At 42.2% G+C, this 19,855-nt stretch overlaps 2 protein-coding genes across 22 annotated transcripts in view; both read left to right on the top strand.

The window, feature by feature from the left end:
• Positions 1-12,132, top strand: part of cacna1c (calcium channel, voltage-dependent, L type, alpha 1C subunit) — a 224,077-nt gene extending 211,945 nt beyond the window's left edge. For all 17 annotated transcript variants that reach the window (XM_035426451.1, XM_035426457.1, XM_035426450.1 and 14 more), the window contains 5 exons: positions 220-348; positions 747-865; positions 1,583-1,680; positions 2,313-2,651; positions 3,004-12,132. In XM_035426451.1, the coding sequence (XP_035282342.1) occupies positions 220-348; positions 747-865; positions 1,583-1,680; positions 2,313-2,651; positions 3,004-3,420 (1,102 nt within the window). In that variant the 3' untranslated portion in view covers positions 3,421-12,132. The remainder of the gene's footprint in view (positions 1-219; positions 349-746; positions 866-1,582; positions 1,681-2,312; positions 2,652-3,003) is intronic.
• A 449-nt stretch (positions 12,133-12,581) lies between these two features.
• ccdc77 (coiled-coil domain containing 77) lies at positions 12,582-19,541 on the top strand. Of its 5 annotated transcripts, XM_035424974.1 has the most exons (13): positions 12,582-12,761; positions 12,947-13,114; positions 13,469-13,530; positions 13,801-13,987; positions 14,401-14,543; positions 15,168-15,264; positions 15,746-15,809; positions 15,971-16,065; positions 16,154-16,302; positions 16,567-16,807; positions 17,590-17,715; positions 18,281-18,433; positions 18,851-19,541. In XM_035424974.1, exons 3-13 carry the CDS (start codon positions 13,493-13,495, stop codon positions 18,995-18,997), a joined length of 1,440 nt encoding a protein of 479 aa, XP_035280865.1. In that variant the 5' UTR covers positions 12,582-12,761; positions 12,947-13,114; positions 13,469-13,492; the 3' UTR covers positions 18,998-19,541. The 5 variants fall into 5 exon arrangements, with proteins under 5 accessions (XP_035280865.1, XP_035280863.1, XP_035280864.1 ...); XM_035424972.1 differs by lacking the exon at positions 12,947-13,114 and having other exon boundaries at positions 12,583-12,761; XM_035424973.1 differs by lacking the exons at positions 12,582-12,761; positions 12,947-13,114 and adding an exon at positions 13,138-13,266.
• Positions 19,542-19,855: the final 314 nt, after the last annotated feature.

Raw genomic sequence — 19,855 nt, 5'->3', positions numbered from 1 at the left:
CCATCTCACTCCTTTCTTTAACCCCCACCCACCCCCCTCACCCCCGCTAACGCTAGCACCGGTGGGTACGTTGCGCTGGCAGGCTGGCTGGCTGGCTTTCATTGGCTGTGCTTCCTTTCCTCTTCCAGCCCCTCTGCGGAGTTCGAGCGGGCCCCGCGGGGATGCTCCCGCCCCGCCCCGCTCCGAGCTGACCCGTCGCGTCTCTGATCTCGTTTGCAGCTCGGACTCGAGCGACAGCCGCCTGCCCATCATCCGCCGGGAGGAGGCGTCCACGGACGAGGCGTACGACGAGACGCTCGTGGACGAGAGGGACTTCCGCAGCGATCAGGGCATACTCTCCTCTGAAATGTACTGCAGCCGCCCCCCGCCTCCGCATTTCTGTCCCCCTCTCTCCTTTTCTGACCCCCTCCCTCTCTTTTTCCTTCTCTCCTTCTCTTTACCTCTACTTTCTGCTTCCAGTCTCGTCCTCTCTCCCAACATAATTCAATTTCAATCAAATGTGCGTTACTGCCAGGAAGCACTTATCTTGTCCCAGCAATAACAAGCAACAAATGGAATAGACCAATAGAGAAAAACAAATCTTTGCAATGAACAAGCCTCATTTTCTAATGCAATACACAAAACATACATACACACAGCATACATAGGAAATTTATGAGTACTGCACCATTCAGTAAATGTACATATAGTGTTTATATTATGTAACAAATTTTCTGCTGAAATGTGTGTGTGGGTATTGGGTACAGGCTTGTGTATCAGGATGAAGAGAGCAAACAGTTGGCCCCCATGGAGGAGGGTGATGACAGTGAAGAAAGGAGACCTTGGCAGTCCCCAAAAAGAGCCTTCCTGTGTCCCACAGCACTAGGTAAGGGCTAAGAGAGTGTGTGTGTGTGTGGGGGGGGGGGGTTGGTGTAACCATGGAAGCCATCCAGGCTAATATCTCTTAACCTTGGTACTGCACTAAAGATCTAATTTTCCAGTCCATGCAGAGTACACCTGGCTCGAGGATGGGGCAGACAGTAATTGTTTGTTTTCTTTTTATCAATTTGAGCCCAAAGTGTGCGTTCGCATACCTTACGGATTGTTTTTATTTCATCAGTATAATCGCTGTGCCATGTCTCGCCTAGTAAGTAGCCATTGACTGAATCACAAGTACAGTAGGTCAGTGTCAGCTTAATGCGCATTGATTGCTGCAGAAGTGGGCACTCAGACACAAGTGTTGCACATTAATCATAACAACGCCCAAGGAGGATACTTACACAACCTTTGAGTAATGATATGCTCTTCAGAGGGTCACCAAACGCTTTAATTATATCCGCTGCAATTTCCACTGTCTTCTACATTTTTTATCATTTGTGCGCTTATTTTCAAAATTATGGCTGGGAATTGAACTAACACGTCATTAGCTAATGTACTCCAAATTTCCCAATGCAGCGTCTATGGCTAAGTCCCTTCCTTCCTCTTCCTTCCTTCTTGTAACTGTGTTATATCAGATTTCAGTATTCAGCATATTTTTATGAACAGCATCCATAAAAATGTGTCTAAATTGTCTGCATTAAACGTTTTCATCTCTGGCACAAAGGCCGAAGGTCTTCCTTCCACTTGGAGTGTCTGAAGAGGCAGACGAGGACAGACGTCTCCCAGAAAACTGCACTACCGCTTCACCTGGTCCACCATCAGGTGAGGGAGCGGCAGTCAGTGTGTCTGAGCTATTTTCGCACAAAATGTGAGCAATGCGAAGCAAGATTTGACAACAGTGGTAAATTCTCTCAAATTCAAATTCAACATGCTTTACTGGCATGACAAGATATTTCTTATATTTCCAAAGCACAAACATATACAAAGGAAGACATTAACATAAATCAAACAGTGTACAAATGAGAAATATAGGCCTATCCTAATATGCTCACTGGTTGTCCCTCTGTTTGTGGCAAGCTGTTACATAGTTTGCTAGTCCAATGCATTTTCTGTGTTCCACTAATAAATAGCGTAGCTTTTGGTGGTCATTTTAGGTTTCAAATTCTGGACGTATTTTTACGAATTTTGGGTAACTCTTTTTCTCTCTCTCTCTCTCTCTCTCTCTCTCTCTCTCTCTCTCTGTCTCTCTCTCTCTCTCTCTCTCTCTCTCTCTCTCTCTCTCTCTCTCTCTCTCTCTCTCTCTCTCTCTCTCTCTCTCTCTGTCTCTCTCTCTCTCTCTCTCTCTCTCTCTCTCTCTCTCTCTGTCTCTCTCTCTCTCTCTCTCTCTCTCTCTGTCTCTCTCTCTCTCTCTCTCTCTCTCTCTCTCTCTCTCTCTCTCTCTCTCTCTCTCTCAGGCCCTGGCAGTGGCAGGGTTGAGTCCCCTCCTGAGGAGGAGTCACTCTCCGACGCTCTTCACGAGACTGTGCTCCACGCCGCCCGCCAGTCCGTGTGCCCGGGGCGGCCGGGCGTACCAGCGCGTGCCCACGTTCTGCCTGGAGGGCTCCGGCTCCTACGAGAAGCTCAACAGCAGCCTCCCGTCGGTCAACTGCGGCCCCTGGTACAGCGACAGCAACGGGAACAGCACGGGCCCCGCCCAGCGGCCCCCCAGGCCCGTTTCGCTCACCGTGCCCCCGGTGACCGGGCGGGACTCTCCCATGCTCTCCCACGGCAGCGCCGGCAGTCTGGTAGAGGCGGTGAGAGAACAAAATGCTTTTGCTTGTGCAGTTCAGTTCAGGTGTGCTTTACTGTAGCCCATGTCAATTCAGTTAAATTATATTTTATTATTGTTGAATTTTGTTCAGTTCCGTTGTGCTTTGTCGTAATTCAGTTCAGTTTAATTGTGCTTTATGGCTAAGAGCATACCAAGGCTGTACTTGTTGGCCTATTTCTGCCTTTCTGCTTGTCTTATATGTACACAGTTTCTAAACTTATGTCTTTTTGTACTTGACTATTGTGTCATCCATTAAAATATAAATCCTGTGTAAGTGCCCTCGGTGCTCTGGCTGTTTTTATGTTTTCATTGCTTGTTTTCTCCCATTTTTCCAGGTTTTGATATCTGAAGGCCTCGGTCGGTACGCGCAAGACCCGTCCTTCATCGAGGTGACTAAGCAGGAACTGGCGGACGCCTGCGACATGACCATCGAGGAAATGGAGAACGCCGCCGACAACATCCTCAATGGCAACACCCAGCCCAGCCCCAACGGCAACCTCCTGCCCTATATGCACTGCAGAGACCACGGCGAGCAGGAGTCGAGCCTCCCCGAGGGGCTCGCGGGGGCCGCCGGCGGGCAGGGGGAGGAGCTCATGGCCGGCGCTCAGCCGGGCCTGGAGGAGGAGGAGGAGGAGGAGGAGGAGGAGGAGGGGGAGGAGGGGGAGGAGGAAGAGGACAGGGTCTCTCTGTCAGGCCATCGGGATTGTGGGTTACTAGAAGACGACGACATGGATTGTGTCACTAGTTTGTAGGAACAGCAGCACAGAGGTCTCTCTCTCTTTCTCTTTATCTCTCTTTCCCCCCTTCTCTCTCTCTCTCTCTGTAGTTCTGCCGGAGGTGCGACGTTGAGATGTTGGCGGCCAATTGTTTTTAGCATTTTTATTTATTTATTTTAATTCAGCGTTTAATTGGTTGGTTTTTCTGTGAATTTGTGTGTGCGCGCATGTCTGTGAGCGTGCATATGTGTGCATGTGAGTGTGTGTGTGTATCTGGGCGTGTTTCAAAAGTGCCTCACAGATTTTATGCTCTTGAACGATGGTTTGGGGCAGAGATGGGAAAGCAAAAAAGAAAAAATTGGAGGAAGCAAAATGAATGTCTGTATTTGGCTTGTATATGTTTTTGTTCGGTTTATTTTAGTTTTTCGGATTTGTTGCTGGCCACCAGGAAGGATTATCTAGGGCAGGCTGAGCGCCCATGAGATTGTGCTGGTCAGTTTCCACCAGGTGTTCAGATGTCGGTGTGCCTCTTCACATAAGCTGCTGCCAGCGTTTTGCTGAAGAACAGGAAAACAACCTTTTCCTCTGCATCTTCTTCTTCTTCTTGTACTTCAGAGCTGCAGCACAATCAGCACCAAAAGGCTCTGTTGGCTGCTGGATGCCGGCACGGGAAAGGGGAAGCGCGAAGCAGGAGAGGCGAGAGAGGGCCGTGTTCTTTGGACCCTCCGTTTTAGGAAATGAAAGGCGCGAAAGACGTTGGACTGAACAGGGAGAAGCGCAAAATGAGGAGACGCTGTGAAGAGGGAGCAGAGGGGTGCTGGGATTCAGGATCTGTCTACCCTGATCTCTGTCCTCTTTCACCACGCTGTCCATCACGGCAGCCACTTCCTGTCTCGAACAGGAAGGAATAGGACTAAACTAAAGCTGGACCTAACAGGGACAGCACCATCTGCTGCCATATACCTCGACTTTTCATCCCATTCTCCTACATTTTGGTTGTTTTTTTGGGTTTTAGTTCTTTTTTTTTTTAGGTATTTTTTTGACCTGCATTTGACCCGTCCTGCATTTGGAGAGCAGGGGGTTGGGAAGAAGGGAGGTGGAGGTAAAGTTGGAAGTTGTGGAAGTCAATCTGAGCCCACAGCTAGAGACTCCTCCACCCGCAACCATCACCTGTTCAGTGAGGAAGTATCTGTCCAAACGGCCAAGTGGATGCAGGCAATCACACATGCGTCAATATCCAAAATTAGAGATTGTATATTTATACAGTGCAGTGTTGTGCAGAATTTAGAGACCAGCCTATGTTTTTCATTGTTTCATTTGTTTTAATTCCCAAAAGTTTTGGGTGTTGTCCCTAATCAGTTCTTGCTTGATTTATTTAGGAGATATTAAGAAGTTAAGTAATCAACCTGTGGCCACAGGGTTTAGTGTTGTATTAAAGTGGGAAACTTCTTTGTCAGTATACACCATTCAGATTGTATTTATTTATTTATTTTTTTCCCTGGAAAAAAAAGGTTGGAGTGTGTAAATTTTTCTTGCTGTTAAAAGACAGTAGAAGTAAAAGTTTAAGGCAGCTGAAGTCTGGTGTCTTTCCCACCAGGACCGAGATGGATACTTCCAGAGCTGAGCACTCTGATGCTGTCTTCACACTTTCTGAATATTCTTCTGAATAGTGAACTGCAGAGGTCACCCATAGGCGGCCATAGGGGCTGTACAGTAGAGAAAGGACCCGATTGGAGGAAATCTGCAGAGGTCAATGAGATGTGTAATGCGTGAGCACTGCTGCCGCTCTAACCTTTCCAAGCTGTTCAATCTTTATTCAAATAATACTGTGTGTTATTTAATTGATTGTGAATGGGGGGCTATCCGCATTGAGGGAAAACCAGTGCAGTAGCCCAGCAACTATACCTATGAATTAGGTTGTCATCAGCAGGTAATGTGGAAAATGTACCGGGCTGGAAATCTCAGCACACAGTTTAGACGAAAGCCAAAGGGAAATGTAATTTTGTGCATTGTGGGAAATTGTGTACTTTGAGAAGCAGGAGGTACATTATGAATTGGGTTTGGTTTGATTAAAGCTGTCTAATGGAGTTTACAGGGCTAAATATTATTATTATTATTATTATTATTATTATTATTATTATTATTATTACTCCAATGTTTGTGTTAGGTTTCTCTGCTTTGTCCAACACTGTGTGTGTATACGAAATACACACAAACTCTGAAAAACAGTGGCATAGTACATGTGACCCAGAATGATTTATCAATTATGCAAATATGATATTCCAGTGTTATTGACAATGCTGTTGTGTGATTGATGATATTATGTAATTAGGACCTGGATTTGCCATCTATATAAAGTATGTAAAGGGATTAAGCTTCCACTTGAAGAAATCACATTTGTGCAGCATCAACACATGAACATAGTTGTTTTGGTTTTAAATTAAGCAGACATTTTAGAATGAGGTTGATATCATTACAGTGACAAAAAAGATATTGCATGTTGGAGTGCGACAGTGTAATTTGTTTGATTCTTGGTCATTTCAATGTCTAATTTGTGGATCTTTGTTTTATTTTGCATTTGACAATTGCAGTTATTAAACTTTCATAGGATTTTGGTTTATTTATTTTTCTTTAATTCATCACATGTCCAATTTACTGATGGGTGCAATACTGTCTGGTTCCCCTGTGAATTATCTGTGAGCCTGTGAGCTGTCTTTGAGATTTTTCTTTCAAGTGACATACCATCTGTTTTCTTTTATAAGCTACAATTGTTCAATTGTAGCAAGGTGTCTTCATAATGGTTTCTTCTCAGTATTGCTATGTGTATAACAGTCCAAAACTTATAAACTATCAAACATGTAGCCAGTTGTCGTTCCCCCCATTTTGTATAATTTTGGTTTGGGTTTTTTTGTTGTTGTTGTTGTTGTTTTCCCCCAAAAAACGATTCTGCCATTTTCAAAATTAAGTGGCATCCCCGATTGGCATGTCTGAAATCACTGATCACTGTCTGTGGTTACAGTATGTGTCTGTCAGTAGGTGTGAGTGGGGTTGTAGGGATGTGCCCTATTGGGGGGTGTGGGACACTCTGCTTATCTGTGTGTGTGGGGTCTGAGGAGGAGGAGTGTGTGGATGCACACCTGCATTCCACAAGATATGCAAAAACAATGCAATAACGTGTATGACTGTAAATGAGTCTCAAAAAAGAACTAGCTGTATAAAAATGAAGAAGGTGAAAAAAGATCAGATAATATATTCAGAGTTGTTTATTGAGTTTCAGATCTTTAAATTGAAGAAACCTGTTATACTTGAAATTGGGTGCATTTCAGTATTTAAAATATCTTGTGCCAGTTATTTTTGATTTTATTCTGTTTTATCTTCTCTGACTGATAAATATTATACTGTTAATTAAATTCACTAGTTGTATATGCATGGGATTCATTTTAGTATTTTAGTGTGCCAAGTAGTGTGCCAAGTTACGATTTTAGTGCTTTTTAAACTGGGGATGGATCACAAATAAATGGAAGAAGACCAATTGTTTTATTTTTTTGTAAAATAAAGAAAAACTTGGAAATGTAAATAGTCTAGGTACTTGGGGGAGACAATATATACATGCTTGATGTTAACTGGTTTTGCATATCTTGTGTTCATCCAGTTTGAAGATGGCTGTACATTTCTTTAATTGAAAACGGTCTCTCCTTATTTATTCTATACTGCATCTTCCTCTGGTAGGTGGATCAAACAGTTAAGGTAAAATACCTGTTTTATGCCTCCCTGTTTCCTCTCTCTTTTTCACACAAATACTTCACACATGCGTTTTGGAATTCTGAATTTAGAATTAAAATCCCTCTCCCACCCACCCACTCAACCTGTTCCTGGATTGGATTTAAGACCATTGAGAAGTTCTGTAAGGGGGAATAAATAAGACATTATGAGCAATGTGGTATTCTGAAACAATGCAGCTATGATTTATTATGGTATAGGTAATGAATAAGAGAGGACAAGGCATTTATGGAGAGATTGTCACAGTATGCGTTTTTTGTGTGAAACTGATTCACTTATGATAAAACTCTGAAACTACGCATGAATGCACTTAGTGGCATTTAGTGCTGACTTGCTTCATATTTCACTTGCTATTCAGAGAATGGTTACAATGACGGAAGGTTACGTTTAACATTAGGCTTATATTTCCCATTAATGCAAAAGAAATTGTACTCTGTTGATTGTTTTCAGTTAATCATTTGTTTCAGCAGTTTGCTATTGTAATAGCAATCTGATTCCGCCCTTTGTGACCATACAACCGTGCTTCATTGTAACCCTGCTGTACATTGAGGTGAAAAGGTATGGATTAGGTAAGATTGGAGTTTTTTGTTGGTGTTCCAAAGTCAGTACTATTGATATAAAGAGGGGAACAAACTATGGTTGTGACACCCTGGTAGGATGACTCAAGCCACTTGCTATTGAACTCAATGGTTTTCTCATTGATTCTTTTAAACAATGACAATCCAATAAGATTGTTAAAAATGTGCGTAATTGAATTATAGTGGAAGGAAAACTTGACTGGTGTAAAATGGTTATGAAAGTGTTAGGCACTCAATTTTAATTAGAAGGCAAACTTTCCAAACTTCTATTTGTGTGGAGTTGTCTGCTGCCAACTTTTTAGCTTTTGTGGGTCCTGTTGGAACAATTGCATCTGTCACTTTGAAACATTATCTGTCTCACTTAAGTAGCTAATGATTGTAAATTTTTACAGAGTATATAAATTGATATGTATAAATGCAGTATATAATTGTTCTAAATGTCAGGATAAGAGGTGTGTCACAGATTATTTTGAGAATGTACTAATTAGTGAAATCTCTGGATAATTATTGAAATGAATCAGGAAGTGAAAATGTTATTTATAATAGAAATTTAGGATTAAATTTTGCTATTTCTCATCGTTTTCAGACTCTACCTTCCCCCTGGATCTTGTTTGATTGATTGAAAAATCAATAGGGAAGTTGATTGAAAAATCAATAGGGAAATGATGTGTGGCAATGATACATTATTAATGTAATGAGCCTTTTGACGATTTCATACAGCGGCTTTATCTTTAACTTTTTCTCTTTTTTTTTTTTACCTTGGAGGGACTGTGCGAGTGAAGACCATACAGTGTATCTTCCAAAGCCATTGTGCTAATTGTAGTCTAGTCTCCTATCTTTCTCCACCAGCTTGCCCAGAGCGTGTCACTTTCCTTAGTGCAGTCCATACAGAATCCCTGTCCAAGGGATGATCCTCAGTGTGGAACTTCTCTGTGTTTGGAATGTCACACATTCTACTGTGATGCACATTCTGAGAATATTAAGAGCCATTTCAAACATGCCTTTTCTATTTTGATGAGTCATGGATGATGCCTAGTGGGGTTTTCATGATGTCTGTCAATTAGTCTATGGCACATTTGAGAAGGTATGTATGGATGTTGGTGGGAAAGGAAGTTGTACAACTAACTGAGATGCAATTAACGATTGAAACGCCAGAGAGAATAGACCAAAAATACAAATATTTTCACATACTGTACAAGCAAAAATCATCTCCATGCTATTCCCACTCACGCACAGGAATACCATAAACGCCCTGATGATGTCAGAGACTATAGCTTGGCTGTATCAGGAAACAGTATACGTCATCCCTGTTTTCCCATTTTTTTAGAACGGGGCACAAATGCACAAATGAGTTTGGTTTTTAGATATTTATTTTCAAAAACTGCACCAAAAATCAGAATAGTGGATGATTGTGACAGTGTGTTCCACTTCCTCTTCCACATTCTCTTTCCATGGTATGTTGTAGAGAGCCTAAATGTGTAGCTTTTTATGAGGGAGACATCAGACGTTTGTCATTTGACTACCTATATGTTTGCCTTTAAGAGATCATGTCCATGTAGCTTAAAATGAAAGAAAATGAAGGCTTCATCTATTTCAAGTGGACAGAAAAAAATAACAGGATGGCCAATGCAGTGCAGAATTCTGTGCAAACCTAACTCATCTTGGGTTGTTCAAATTTATTTTCTGTCTTTTAATTGAGGTTCTTGGATGATGTTAACAAAGATGATCTTCTTGCTGTGGTATGAATACTCCCAATAATATTTTGTCACTATATTTGCATCACACTTTATCAGATGTGCATCTATCATAACAGAAATTTATTATTTTTCTTGTAAATGGATTGTTATTGATCATTTTGATCTGAACTAAAATATTTTAAGAAAATATTGAAAATATAAACTTTATTTTCATTTTTTAGCTGAATCAAAATGTAGTAGTGCGTACATGAGACCCAGACTTCCCTTTTTGAAAAACAAAAAAAGAATGAAAGAATATCATGTTCTTTAAATGTTTTCTTGTTTCTCATTGCTGTTGCACCTTCATGTGTATTTTAACATTTAGGAGTGCATTATTTTATGGGGAAACAAGGCTAAAAATATCTAATGCTTGTGCATATGCATATTATTAATGTACATTATTATTTTTTAAATGGAGATGAGAGGTGGTCGGAAATTTGAATGGCATGTTCATAAGTAGGAGAAAGAGGTTTGTGGTTTGAAAGATTTTAAAAGATAAACTTTTCACCCAGATAAAAACTGCCAATTGCAATTGAGATACAACCCCTGCTATTCTTTACCCTGCTAAATAGGGGTTGTGCTCGAGTGGGGTGCATCTAAACTCTAAACCAAACATTAATGTGGGCATTTATGTCAAGGGCATTCCCATACTGGGACGTTATCACAGACAATGCTTCTCTGTTTATTCAAGATGAATGTTTCCCACCTAAAAGCCTGCTTTTGCAATGTTTCTTACTTTGCTTGCATGTCTGTGTTTGGGTTTGGGTTTTGTTACTAGTTCACACTGTAGTGAAATCGCTTGTGGTTGGATTTTTTTCACTCAGGGTTGCTTGTGACTGGTCAGGAAGGAAGCAGATGGCGGACTGAGAATGTTTGCATGTATTAATGAAATTGAAAGCATGCTCTGTCTCACTTTTAAAGTGCTTTAGAAAATAACCCTGATCTACTGAATCTGTATGGGATTATTATTTAGGCAAACCAATGGAAATCCTCCCCATAAAGACTCCCTTATGAGATACATTGGTTATTTAAAAAGACAGTATTTTACCCAGTTCACACAGTCAGTATAATCCTAGTGTACCTTTCAGTATGTTTTATTCTAAAATGACTGTTATTATTATTATTTTTTGCTGTTGTTAATGTTGTTTATTGTTGTTGTGGGAGTGGAAAGAGCACTAGTAATGCAATAATCAGCATTTGCATAAATTAAAATGATTTGCACGTCAGCCATGATACATTGTTGCAGATGCTGGCTCTACATTTCCTTTGCTTCCATAAATGTGAGGGAACATATACCTTTGACCATTTTTCATCAAAGCAAACATTTTTTTTCAAAGACAGATTCATTTTTTAGTTAGTGTCCAACCAAATGCCACTTCGATGTCTGAATGTTCAGTTTCATTGTTTTTCAATTACAGATTTGGTTTAAAGTACTGCCATTAGAAAAAATCCCACATTCATGTGGCCATTCTGAGAGTTATAATGTATTTGCACAATTACTGAGAATGCTTGACAACAAGCAGCTTACACGGTCTCTGTCCAGATCTTATTTCTCTTAGCTCTTTATCTAGGGTCTGCTATTCATATATAAGCCTCTTAGATTTAGTCTTTTTGAGTTAATGCCTCTTCATTTATAATGTTAGAAAATATCCACACAGAGCTGATGAGAGTTGTTTATAGATGCACATACAATAGGATAGGTTGAGATGAGGAATTATGGTTGTAGTTATGGTCAATGGACCCATCCTCAGACATGTTGCTTCAGAAAAAGGTAATCTCTTGTTGTCAGAGACAGAAATGCATGCCATGTCATGGTTCTTGTCCAGGTTTCTTTTATTATTCTAAGCTCAGGCTCAGTAGCTCATGCAAAAAAAGGAAGAAAAAACTCAATAAATCCAAGCGTAGATGTTGTATTTCAGCTTCAAATTTGGTTTGTGTTTCTAAACAGGCTTTTTTTTTTTTTTTTAAATGTGTACCACCAACAACAACCATGCATTGTGAATTTTATTATTGAGTAGTGAGAGCAGTATTAAACACGTACAATATTGGAGAAATTGTTGATAAGATAGTGTATTGTTCACGTGGTTGCTTTGGCATACAGTGTTGCGATCAGCTTTGTTGGCTCAGTTGTCTGAATGTGTAATGGGTAAATTGTAGTTTTGAAGTTGCTACATTGACTTGCCCTAACCCCACCTGCTCTCTCTTTCTCCTGCAAGAGAGGCCCTGCATGGTTTTCCATTGCTGTCTGCTCTCTTTAGAATCCTTTGCATTCTCACAGTCCTTTTTCTTCTTTCTTCATTTTTTCATTCTTTCATTTAAATTTTAAAAAGGGAAAGAATAGAATACAAAATCTGAAAATTCAATCACTTTTCTACTCTTATTTTCAAAAAAAGGAAAATTTTACAAAAAAAGTTTATTTGTAAATAGATGATGTACAGTTTGTATCTGTAACTGTCAGTCTGTCTTTGGTGACAGAGTCTGTCTTGCTTATAACGCACGCTACCAGTAAATAAAAAAGGAAAAAAATATATTTAGACTGTATGGTCCTTGAAAGCAAGTTTTAAATTAATCTCTGATGTATATTCCTGTAACATTGCATTTTTATCTAAGGAATGATGTTATTAAAAAATGCAAATAAATTGAATTTCCTATTTTGCCTTGTTTCTCTGATTTTCTGTCAACATTGTATGACAAAACCTGGTTATGAAACGTGTTTTCTATCCAGGGGAATATTGAGAAGAGATGCATTATAACTAATCTAATGGGAAAACTGTTGACTAATTTAATTCAGTTTACTTTTGTATGGAAGGTAAGAGGTCACTTTAGCTCACAGGGCAGATGAATTTACCTGAATTTACAGAACATTACCATGATCTGGAGCTGTACCACCTGTTCGATTTTCCTTGCATTTATTTGTCATGTTATATTTCTTTAATATTTTTTTTATTGTAATGGCCCGCCTACGTTCTTCAGGGACGTTTTTATCAGCCTGTTTGTGTTCACACATTTCACAGATAAAGTTAAGCCTAAAATACATTACCCAGAGATCTGATCGATTGTTCTTTTGAGTTCCTGAAGCGAGTGGTGTTATGGGAAATGTTCACTTCCGTAGCTATCAGTGTTTGAAAGACATCTGTGGTACTTTCTGGGTTACTAACTCTCTAGTTCGCTAGCTAGGAAGTTGAAACAATAAATGTACAAACATTTAACAGCCATTATTATTTTCAGTAAAACAGATTTTATATTTTGCGAACAGAAGTCCGAAATCCGAAAACTTCATTAGGTGAGTCAGTATTATCTTTTGATTTGACTGACGTTGGCTTCCATGCACTGTTTTATTTTGGTGTGGATATCGATAGGTTTGCCGTAATAGTTCGATTATTCGTTTACTAGCTAACGGAAGCAGAAATGAATGAATAGCTGCCCTGAAATGTCTAATTGGCAGCTTTATGCTTTTGCATTTGGCAGTTTGAACAGCCCGCCGAAAGCGTCCAAATAACGTAACTAAGCAACACCGGTATGGGAGAAACAAAATAATCTATCCCAGAGTACATCGATGGATTTGATTTCTTGAATTCCCTGTTGTGGCGCACACGGTGTCCTCAAGAGATTACAACCTGTTGTCTTAATTAGAAGGTAATCGGTTTGTCTCCAAAACGATCAGAGATCCGCTCTGAAATATGCAGTGAATATTTTTTTGGCTTTAAAATATCCATCTCGGTAGTTTACGGATCATGTCTAGATTTACTTGAACATCTTTTAAGCCCGAGTGCACATAAATACCAAAGGTGATCTTGTCATGCATGTTCAACATCTGTACGCATTACGCCCTGTGTCGTTTCTGCGGATTCTCAGGCAGCACCGCAAATGCCTTTTTTGTAATACAGACTGTATTAACTTGGTCATAGTGTATGCTTTGTCTTAGTGTCACCTGCTTAGTTGGAATTATGCGGTGCATCTGCACGTGTGATAATGTGGCATTTCTCTCAGGTTCTGGAGGATTTCATTACGCTGATGGATTCCTCACCAGGAAGAAGCAGCGGCCCTGAGCGGTTTGTTGTTGTATATTTTTATATTTATTTTTGTTTGCTTTCACGAAGACTTAGCATTAGTGATTTTCCGAAGTTCACTGTATTTTTGTAGCACTAATCGTTCAACACCATGGGTTGTAGTGTAAACAGCATGCATTCATATCTACGCCTCTAGGCATGGACTATTATCATGGCACTCCTAATAGAACACTGAAAATGGCTCCCGCTTAACATGTGGAACGTGTGGGTCAAGTAAGACTGAAACTGTAACCAAGGATCCTCCTCCTCTAGGAGTGATTGTGACACCCCTGTCCCGGACAGCGACTCCCCCCTGCCCCCAGTAAATGAGAGGCTGGCTTTCTTGCGCCCATCGCGGGAGCTGTTGGAGTTTTACAGGCAGAAAGTTGCCCAGTTTGATGGCGAGCATGTGGAGCTGCTCCAGATGCTGGAGAAGTACAAGGCCACATCTGAGGACCAGGTACTTGGTGGGGACAGGTTTTGATTTACATCCCTATTCAAGTCATAGCTGTGCATACGTGTGTGTGTGTGTGTGCAATCGAAAAGTGAAATTAATTCTCAGAACAGAAAATTTACTGTAATAGTTCATACAGCATTGATCATTTTGTGTGTTTGCATCTGTATTTGGGTTAGTCCAGGGGTCTTAAACTCTTGTCCTGGAGGACCACAGACTACTGCTTTCTGTGATTTCCTTTCAATCAGCACCCAATTTAGGCCTTGAAAGTGAGGTGTGCACACTCTTCAGCCAATCAATGACTTAAGGGCTTAAGTGCAGGACCGCATCAAAAACCAGCAGACATGGTGGCCCTCCGGGATGCAAGTTTGAGATCCCTGGGTTTGTCCTTTTACTTCACGGTGCATGTCTGTTTCCAGCACAAGCTTCAGTGGGAGGTGCGCCAGAGGGAGAGTGAAATCGCAGAGCTGCAAAAGGCCCTGAGCGACATGCAGATATACCTGTTCCAGGAGAGGGAGCAGGCACTTAGGCTGTATGCAGAGAATGACAGGCTCAAGATCAGGTGCGTTGGCCCAGCCCCATTCCCATTTGCCCCATGCTGTTTTACTTTTCTTACACATCCACAGACACTCACAGTTGGAGTAAACTCCATAAAGAAACATTTTGTGATGCAGAGATGGGTCAAGTCTATGGTTGTTGGCTGAAGTCCATAGCTGGTGGTTATGGCATGCTCTTACGCCACCTGGGGGCATCTGTGATCGTTCATATGATGCTAACATTAACTAATTGGCTGGCTGGCTGGCTAGAGGCTACAGAAATAAATGGAGGATCATGAAACGGAACAGGTGCAAACATTTATAGCCCTTATCTTTTTCTCAGTATAACAGATTGTGTAGTTATCGAGCAGCGAGTCAGTGCTATCCTTTGAGTGCCTTTGCAAACCGGCAAAATTAATAAACTTATTTCCAGTTCACTGATTTTATTCTGGTGTAGGCTTGTAGTCTAATTCACTTTGATGATTAGTTTGCTGTTCATTACTTTGATGAACACAGCTTGCAATAAGAATAAAATGTAAAGTGATCCCTTGATAAGTGCGAAGAAGAATCGCCTCCCATGTGCAGTCCTGTGAAAGGGGTTTGCCTATAGAGCTCACCCTGGCTTCAGTACTTCTGTGTCCCTGATCCAGGGAGCTAGAAGACCGAAAGAAGATACAGCACCTCCTGGCTCTGGTGGGTCCAGACGTTGGAGAGATCACTTACTTCTACCGGGAACCCCCGCACAAGGTGAAACATCTCTTCCTTCATCACCTGCAACATGTTGCAGTGTACACAGCAGGTTTACACAGCACATGCTTATGTGAAACAACATGCATGGGACCCCAAGTGACACAACCAGTTCCAGTTGTTTTAATGCATTCAGGGGTGAGTCCCACAGCCCCTGTGGTCAGGCGTCTCAACAGGGGAATGCATAGGTTACCCCCCGCCCCCCATTCCCTGCACCTCATTGCCCAATAGAATGATGCCTGTCCACAGGCAGCCTGTGATCTGCAGGACCTGGCGGTGCAGTACTCTAGCTAGCAGAATGTAATGGAAGCAAACAGCTGACTGCATAATCCCAAAGATGTGTCTGCTTGTGTTGGGCGCTCTCAGGTTTACAGAGGAGCATCAATGCTATCACAGTGATATTAGAGCCCATGGTTGCAGTTCTGAGTTCCATCTTTTCTTAAAAAGGAAAATGATCCCTGTTCCTCTGGCTGGGTTTTAGGTCACCATCCCTCAGAAGAAGCTCCAGGCCAGCAGTCGGGACCCAAAGAGGCCAGCAAGAACAGGTGGGCCGCCACTCATCCGCTGCACGCACCAGCAGCGAATGAAATGTCAGATCTGCTGGAAAAGGGCGGCCTGTGCTCTCAGCCACGTTCAGCCGGAATAAACTGGAAGTTGATCTGTTCCCCATCTACACTTTTGCAATACTTATCCCTGTACCGCTCAGCTCCACGCAAGAAAGCGGCCAAACCAGAAGTGGGAGGAGAGGCTGCAGAGTCCCCGGAGCAATACAAGAGGGACAACCAGACCCTGATGCTGCAGGTCCGAATACCCGCGTTTTGCTTTCTAATGGCCGCTTCGATGACCTCAGCGGTGTTAACGGCGGCGTGCTGCTCTGTTACGCGTCCAGGTGGAGGCGCTGCAGGCCCAGATGGAAGAGCAGACCCGGCTGGCCAAGGAGCAGGTGGAGTCCCTCCTGGAGGACCGGCGCATCCAGGCGGAGGAGGCGCAGGTGCAGCGGACAAGAGACGAAGAGCGACTGGCTGCTCTCACCGACAAGTACGTCCGTACGCCGCCTCCATGACCACACTAATCAAACAGGGACAAACGACAGTTCCTGTAAATAAGAAAGTTAGAGACAGCTGCGATCTGGGTAGAAACTGGTAAACTGTTGTGTGAGCTAAACCATTCTTGTGTAAACCGAAACTCCCTATGGTATATTACCCTGCTCATAACTTATCGAGGCTTAATAAAAAGAAATGTCAAGTGAAATGTTAGAACATTTTTGTGAAAATGGCTGCCGTTGCTGTGAACGTCCCTCAGGCTGCATCGCACGCAGAACCTGCTGTACGACAGCACCAAAGACTTCCTGCACCTGAAGTTCGAGACGCGAGCGCAGGAGAAGAGCTGGATGGCCGAGAAGGACCAGCTGCTGCAGAAGCTGGACTCCTATCAGGAGAGGCTGAGGGGGAGCCGGGGGGGAGTGGGGGTCGGAGACGGAACCTCCCGCATTGCACCCCCCGCGCCCAAGCAGTCCCACCACGCCCGTCGGGAGGAGGTGAAGGTCGGTGTTCAGTAGGGATGTGAATGTTGGGCAATTTGACAATTGGATGTTCTGTTCTTGTTCTTCCATCCAAGATTGGATATATAAAACCCTCCTTTGTTTCCAATTCTGGCTCTTTCTGTGTAAATGGTAAATGGTAAATGGTAAATGGACTGCATTTATATAGCGCTTTTATCCAAAGCGCTTTACAATTGATGCCTCTCATTCGCCAGAGCAGTTAGGGGTTAGGGGTTAGGTGTCTTGCTCAAGGACACTTCGACACGCCCAGGGCGGGGTTTGAACCGGCAACCCTCCGACTGCCAGACAATTGGTCTTACCTCCTGAGCTATGTCGCCCCTAAATGATGATTCGCTGCAGAGAGATCAGCATTCACTCTTCAGCAGCATCGGCAAAGCGTAAAAATTGTGAAATTGTTGGGGTGTTAGGCAACTGTTTGAAATTGACAGGCATGTCAATGCTGAACCAGATAACCAATGCGTTGTCTCATGACAGAACATTTCACTCACACAGTTGATCTCGCCTATTTTTCCTCCCTGTGATTAGATATTTTCAGGTGTGAAATTTGTGGAGGTCCCTCAAAGCAGCACCGGTGCTGTCCCAATACTCAGATCAGTCAAACTTTTCCATCGAGTCGCATTTAACAGGGAAACGGCAACAGGAGAAATGCTGATGCAATTTTGTTTTTTTGTTTTTTTTGGCTCTGATAATGCCTAGTGGCGTGTCGCAGGAATATGAAGAAGAAGAACGGTGTTTGTGACCAGGCAGCCTCTTCTCCTCCTCAGGTGCTGGAGGAGGAGCTGAAGCAGGCCCACCGGCTGGCTGACATGTACAGGGAGCAGTGCGTCAGCCTGGAGGCCGACCTGGCGCAGATCCGGGAGGAGGGCGACGTGGGCAAGGAGCTTTTCAAGGTACCGCGTGTAGGAGCCACTCCATTCACACAGTGTACGTGCTTGTGTGCACTTGCCGGTCCTAAGATTGAGTGGTGGTGCCCAAATTGAGCATCGGTTTTGGCAGCCTTACCCCCTGCATTCCCCCCAATCACCGGGGTTCTCACAGGTCCTTGAAAACCTTGAAAGGGCTTTAAACATTCCGTACATTCAGTATTCAGCAAGTCCTGAAAATTCATGGCTAAAACTGCCTTCAGCCAGTATGGTCGCAGTCTGCCAGAGGCCGTGAAGATGGCAGGGAGTGTGGACAATTCTAAGAGAGAACTCAAAGAGTGTTTCATTGTGTCTATCTTATGTCCTTCTGAAATAACTTGCCTGCATGCAACAGCACATGTACTGTCCTGTAAACAATATACATGCATACATACTTGTTTTGTGTCCTGAAATTTATCTTTATTTTATGTCAAGCGCTTTGAATTGTATCTTATGCATTAAAAACATAGATTAATTGACTGATTGAAGGTTGCAAACATGCTTTGATTCTCCCAGTCCTTGTAATCTATACCTCCATACTTTGTGAGTCCAGGAGCGTTCAAATAAGGTTGCGAAACGGCTCCAGCTGATGACCCAGCGGTACGAAGCCCTGGAGAAGCGGAGGGCCATGGAGGTGGAGGGCTTCAAGACGGACATCAAACACCTGCGACAGAAGCTCAAAGACGTGGAGAAGCAGCTCTTCAAGGTCAGGAGGGTTCAGTATGGAGCAGTACACTGCTTCCCCTACCACAGTCCCGAGCCATTTTGTTGACCCTGACATCATTTTTACTGGTTTGGATGCATCTATACTGTAGAATATGAGGCAAATGTGTGATCTGAATTTTCAGAGATGGCCTACAGAAAAGTGCACCATGGATTTTATTGACTCCGTCTATTCTCAGCCGTGGCAGTTTGTAATTAGATGTGTATGCAAGCAGAATTAATATACCATTTTGATTGTATTGATGTTTTCATCATTTCCTTTTAATGCATATTACTTATTTAATGTGGAGGTAAGATGGTACAGTCAATTGGCAGATTGTGTGTGTGTGTGTATGTGTAAGTGTGTAAATAATATCGTTTTTTTTAAATGTTAATGGCTGAAATCTTTATTTTTCTTTAGGTGGCACTGAACGTGGGGCCAGATCAGGACTTGGCGATCCTCCAAGAGGTGCGGCAGACCGGCTCTCGCACTAAGAAGGTCCAGGGGGAGCTGAGGACACTGAAAGCCAAGATCTATGGACTGGAAAATGAGCTGAGATACTGCTGAGAGGCTGAAGCCTTACCGTTCCATTTAACGGCTTACACTGTGCTCAGAGATCCATATCAGTCTTTGAAATGCATTGTTCAAAATGCCAGTTACAGTTCTTTTTATAATGATTCAAAATTATGCCTTTGTGCCAGCCCATTTTTATTAAACGCCGTCCATTACTATGAAGCGAGTGCAAATGTGGTACAGTATGGTAAGATCAGAAGCCATCAAACATGTGACACCTGAATGATTCTAAGTATTCTTCAACGACAATTAGGTTTCAGGAAGTGTTTGGAGGGAATGTTGGAATTTTGTCCAAAATTATTACTTTTTGTTTAAGAAACGCTGCAAGATACGCAATTCTGTCTATGGTGTAGTAGAGATTTTGACGCAAGACAACTTGTTCGGAAATGACCTGGAAATTACAGCAAATGCACCTTTGAACCATTGTGACTGAATTGACAATGTGGAAGTAGCGATTATACTACTACGCAATGTCATTAACTTGAATGTATTTGTTTTTACTCTGAAGTTATTTATTAAAACATATTTTTGAACCATCCATGATTGTTTCAAAAGGAGTTCCTGTTGGATTGAAAGCAGGGTTTTGTTTATGTACATTTCAATGTGTATTAGGAAAGGTGATTTCTATAGTTTAATGCGATTGGGGAAAATCAGTGCAATTAAATGTCTCTAAATAAGAATGGGCTAAAACCAACCAGTTGGGCTACTTTACAGATTCCATATATATATTAAAATTGTATTGTATAATTATCAAACTTTCAATTTTCTGAATTGGCCTGCAGAAAAATCAAGAATCGACTGGCAAAAACTCCTCTGCATCCGAATGCACTTGAAACAAAATGCAGTTAAATA

The sequence above is a fragment of the Anguilla anguilla genome, chromosome 7 (assembly GCF_013347855.1).
Source record: "Anguilla anguilla isolate fAngAng1 chromosome 7, fAngAng1.pri, whole genome shotgun sequence".
In the NCBI taxonomy this organism is placed as follows: domain Eukaryota; kingdom Metazoa; phylum Chordata; class Actinopteri; order Anguilliformes; family Anguillidae; genus Anguilla; species Anguilla anguilla.
Note: the sequence above shows the minus strand (reverse complement) of the source record. Positions and strands in the feature narration are given on the sequence as shown.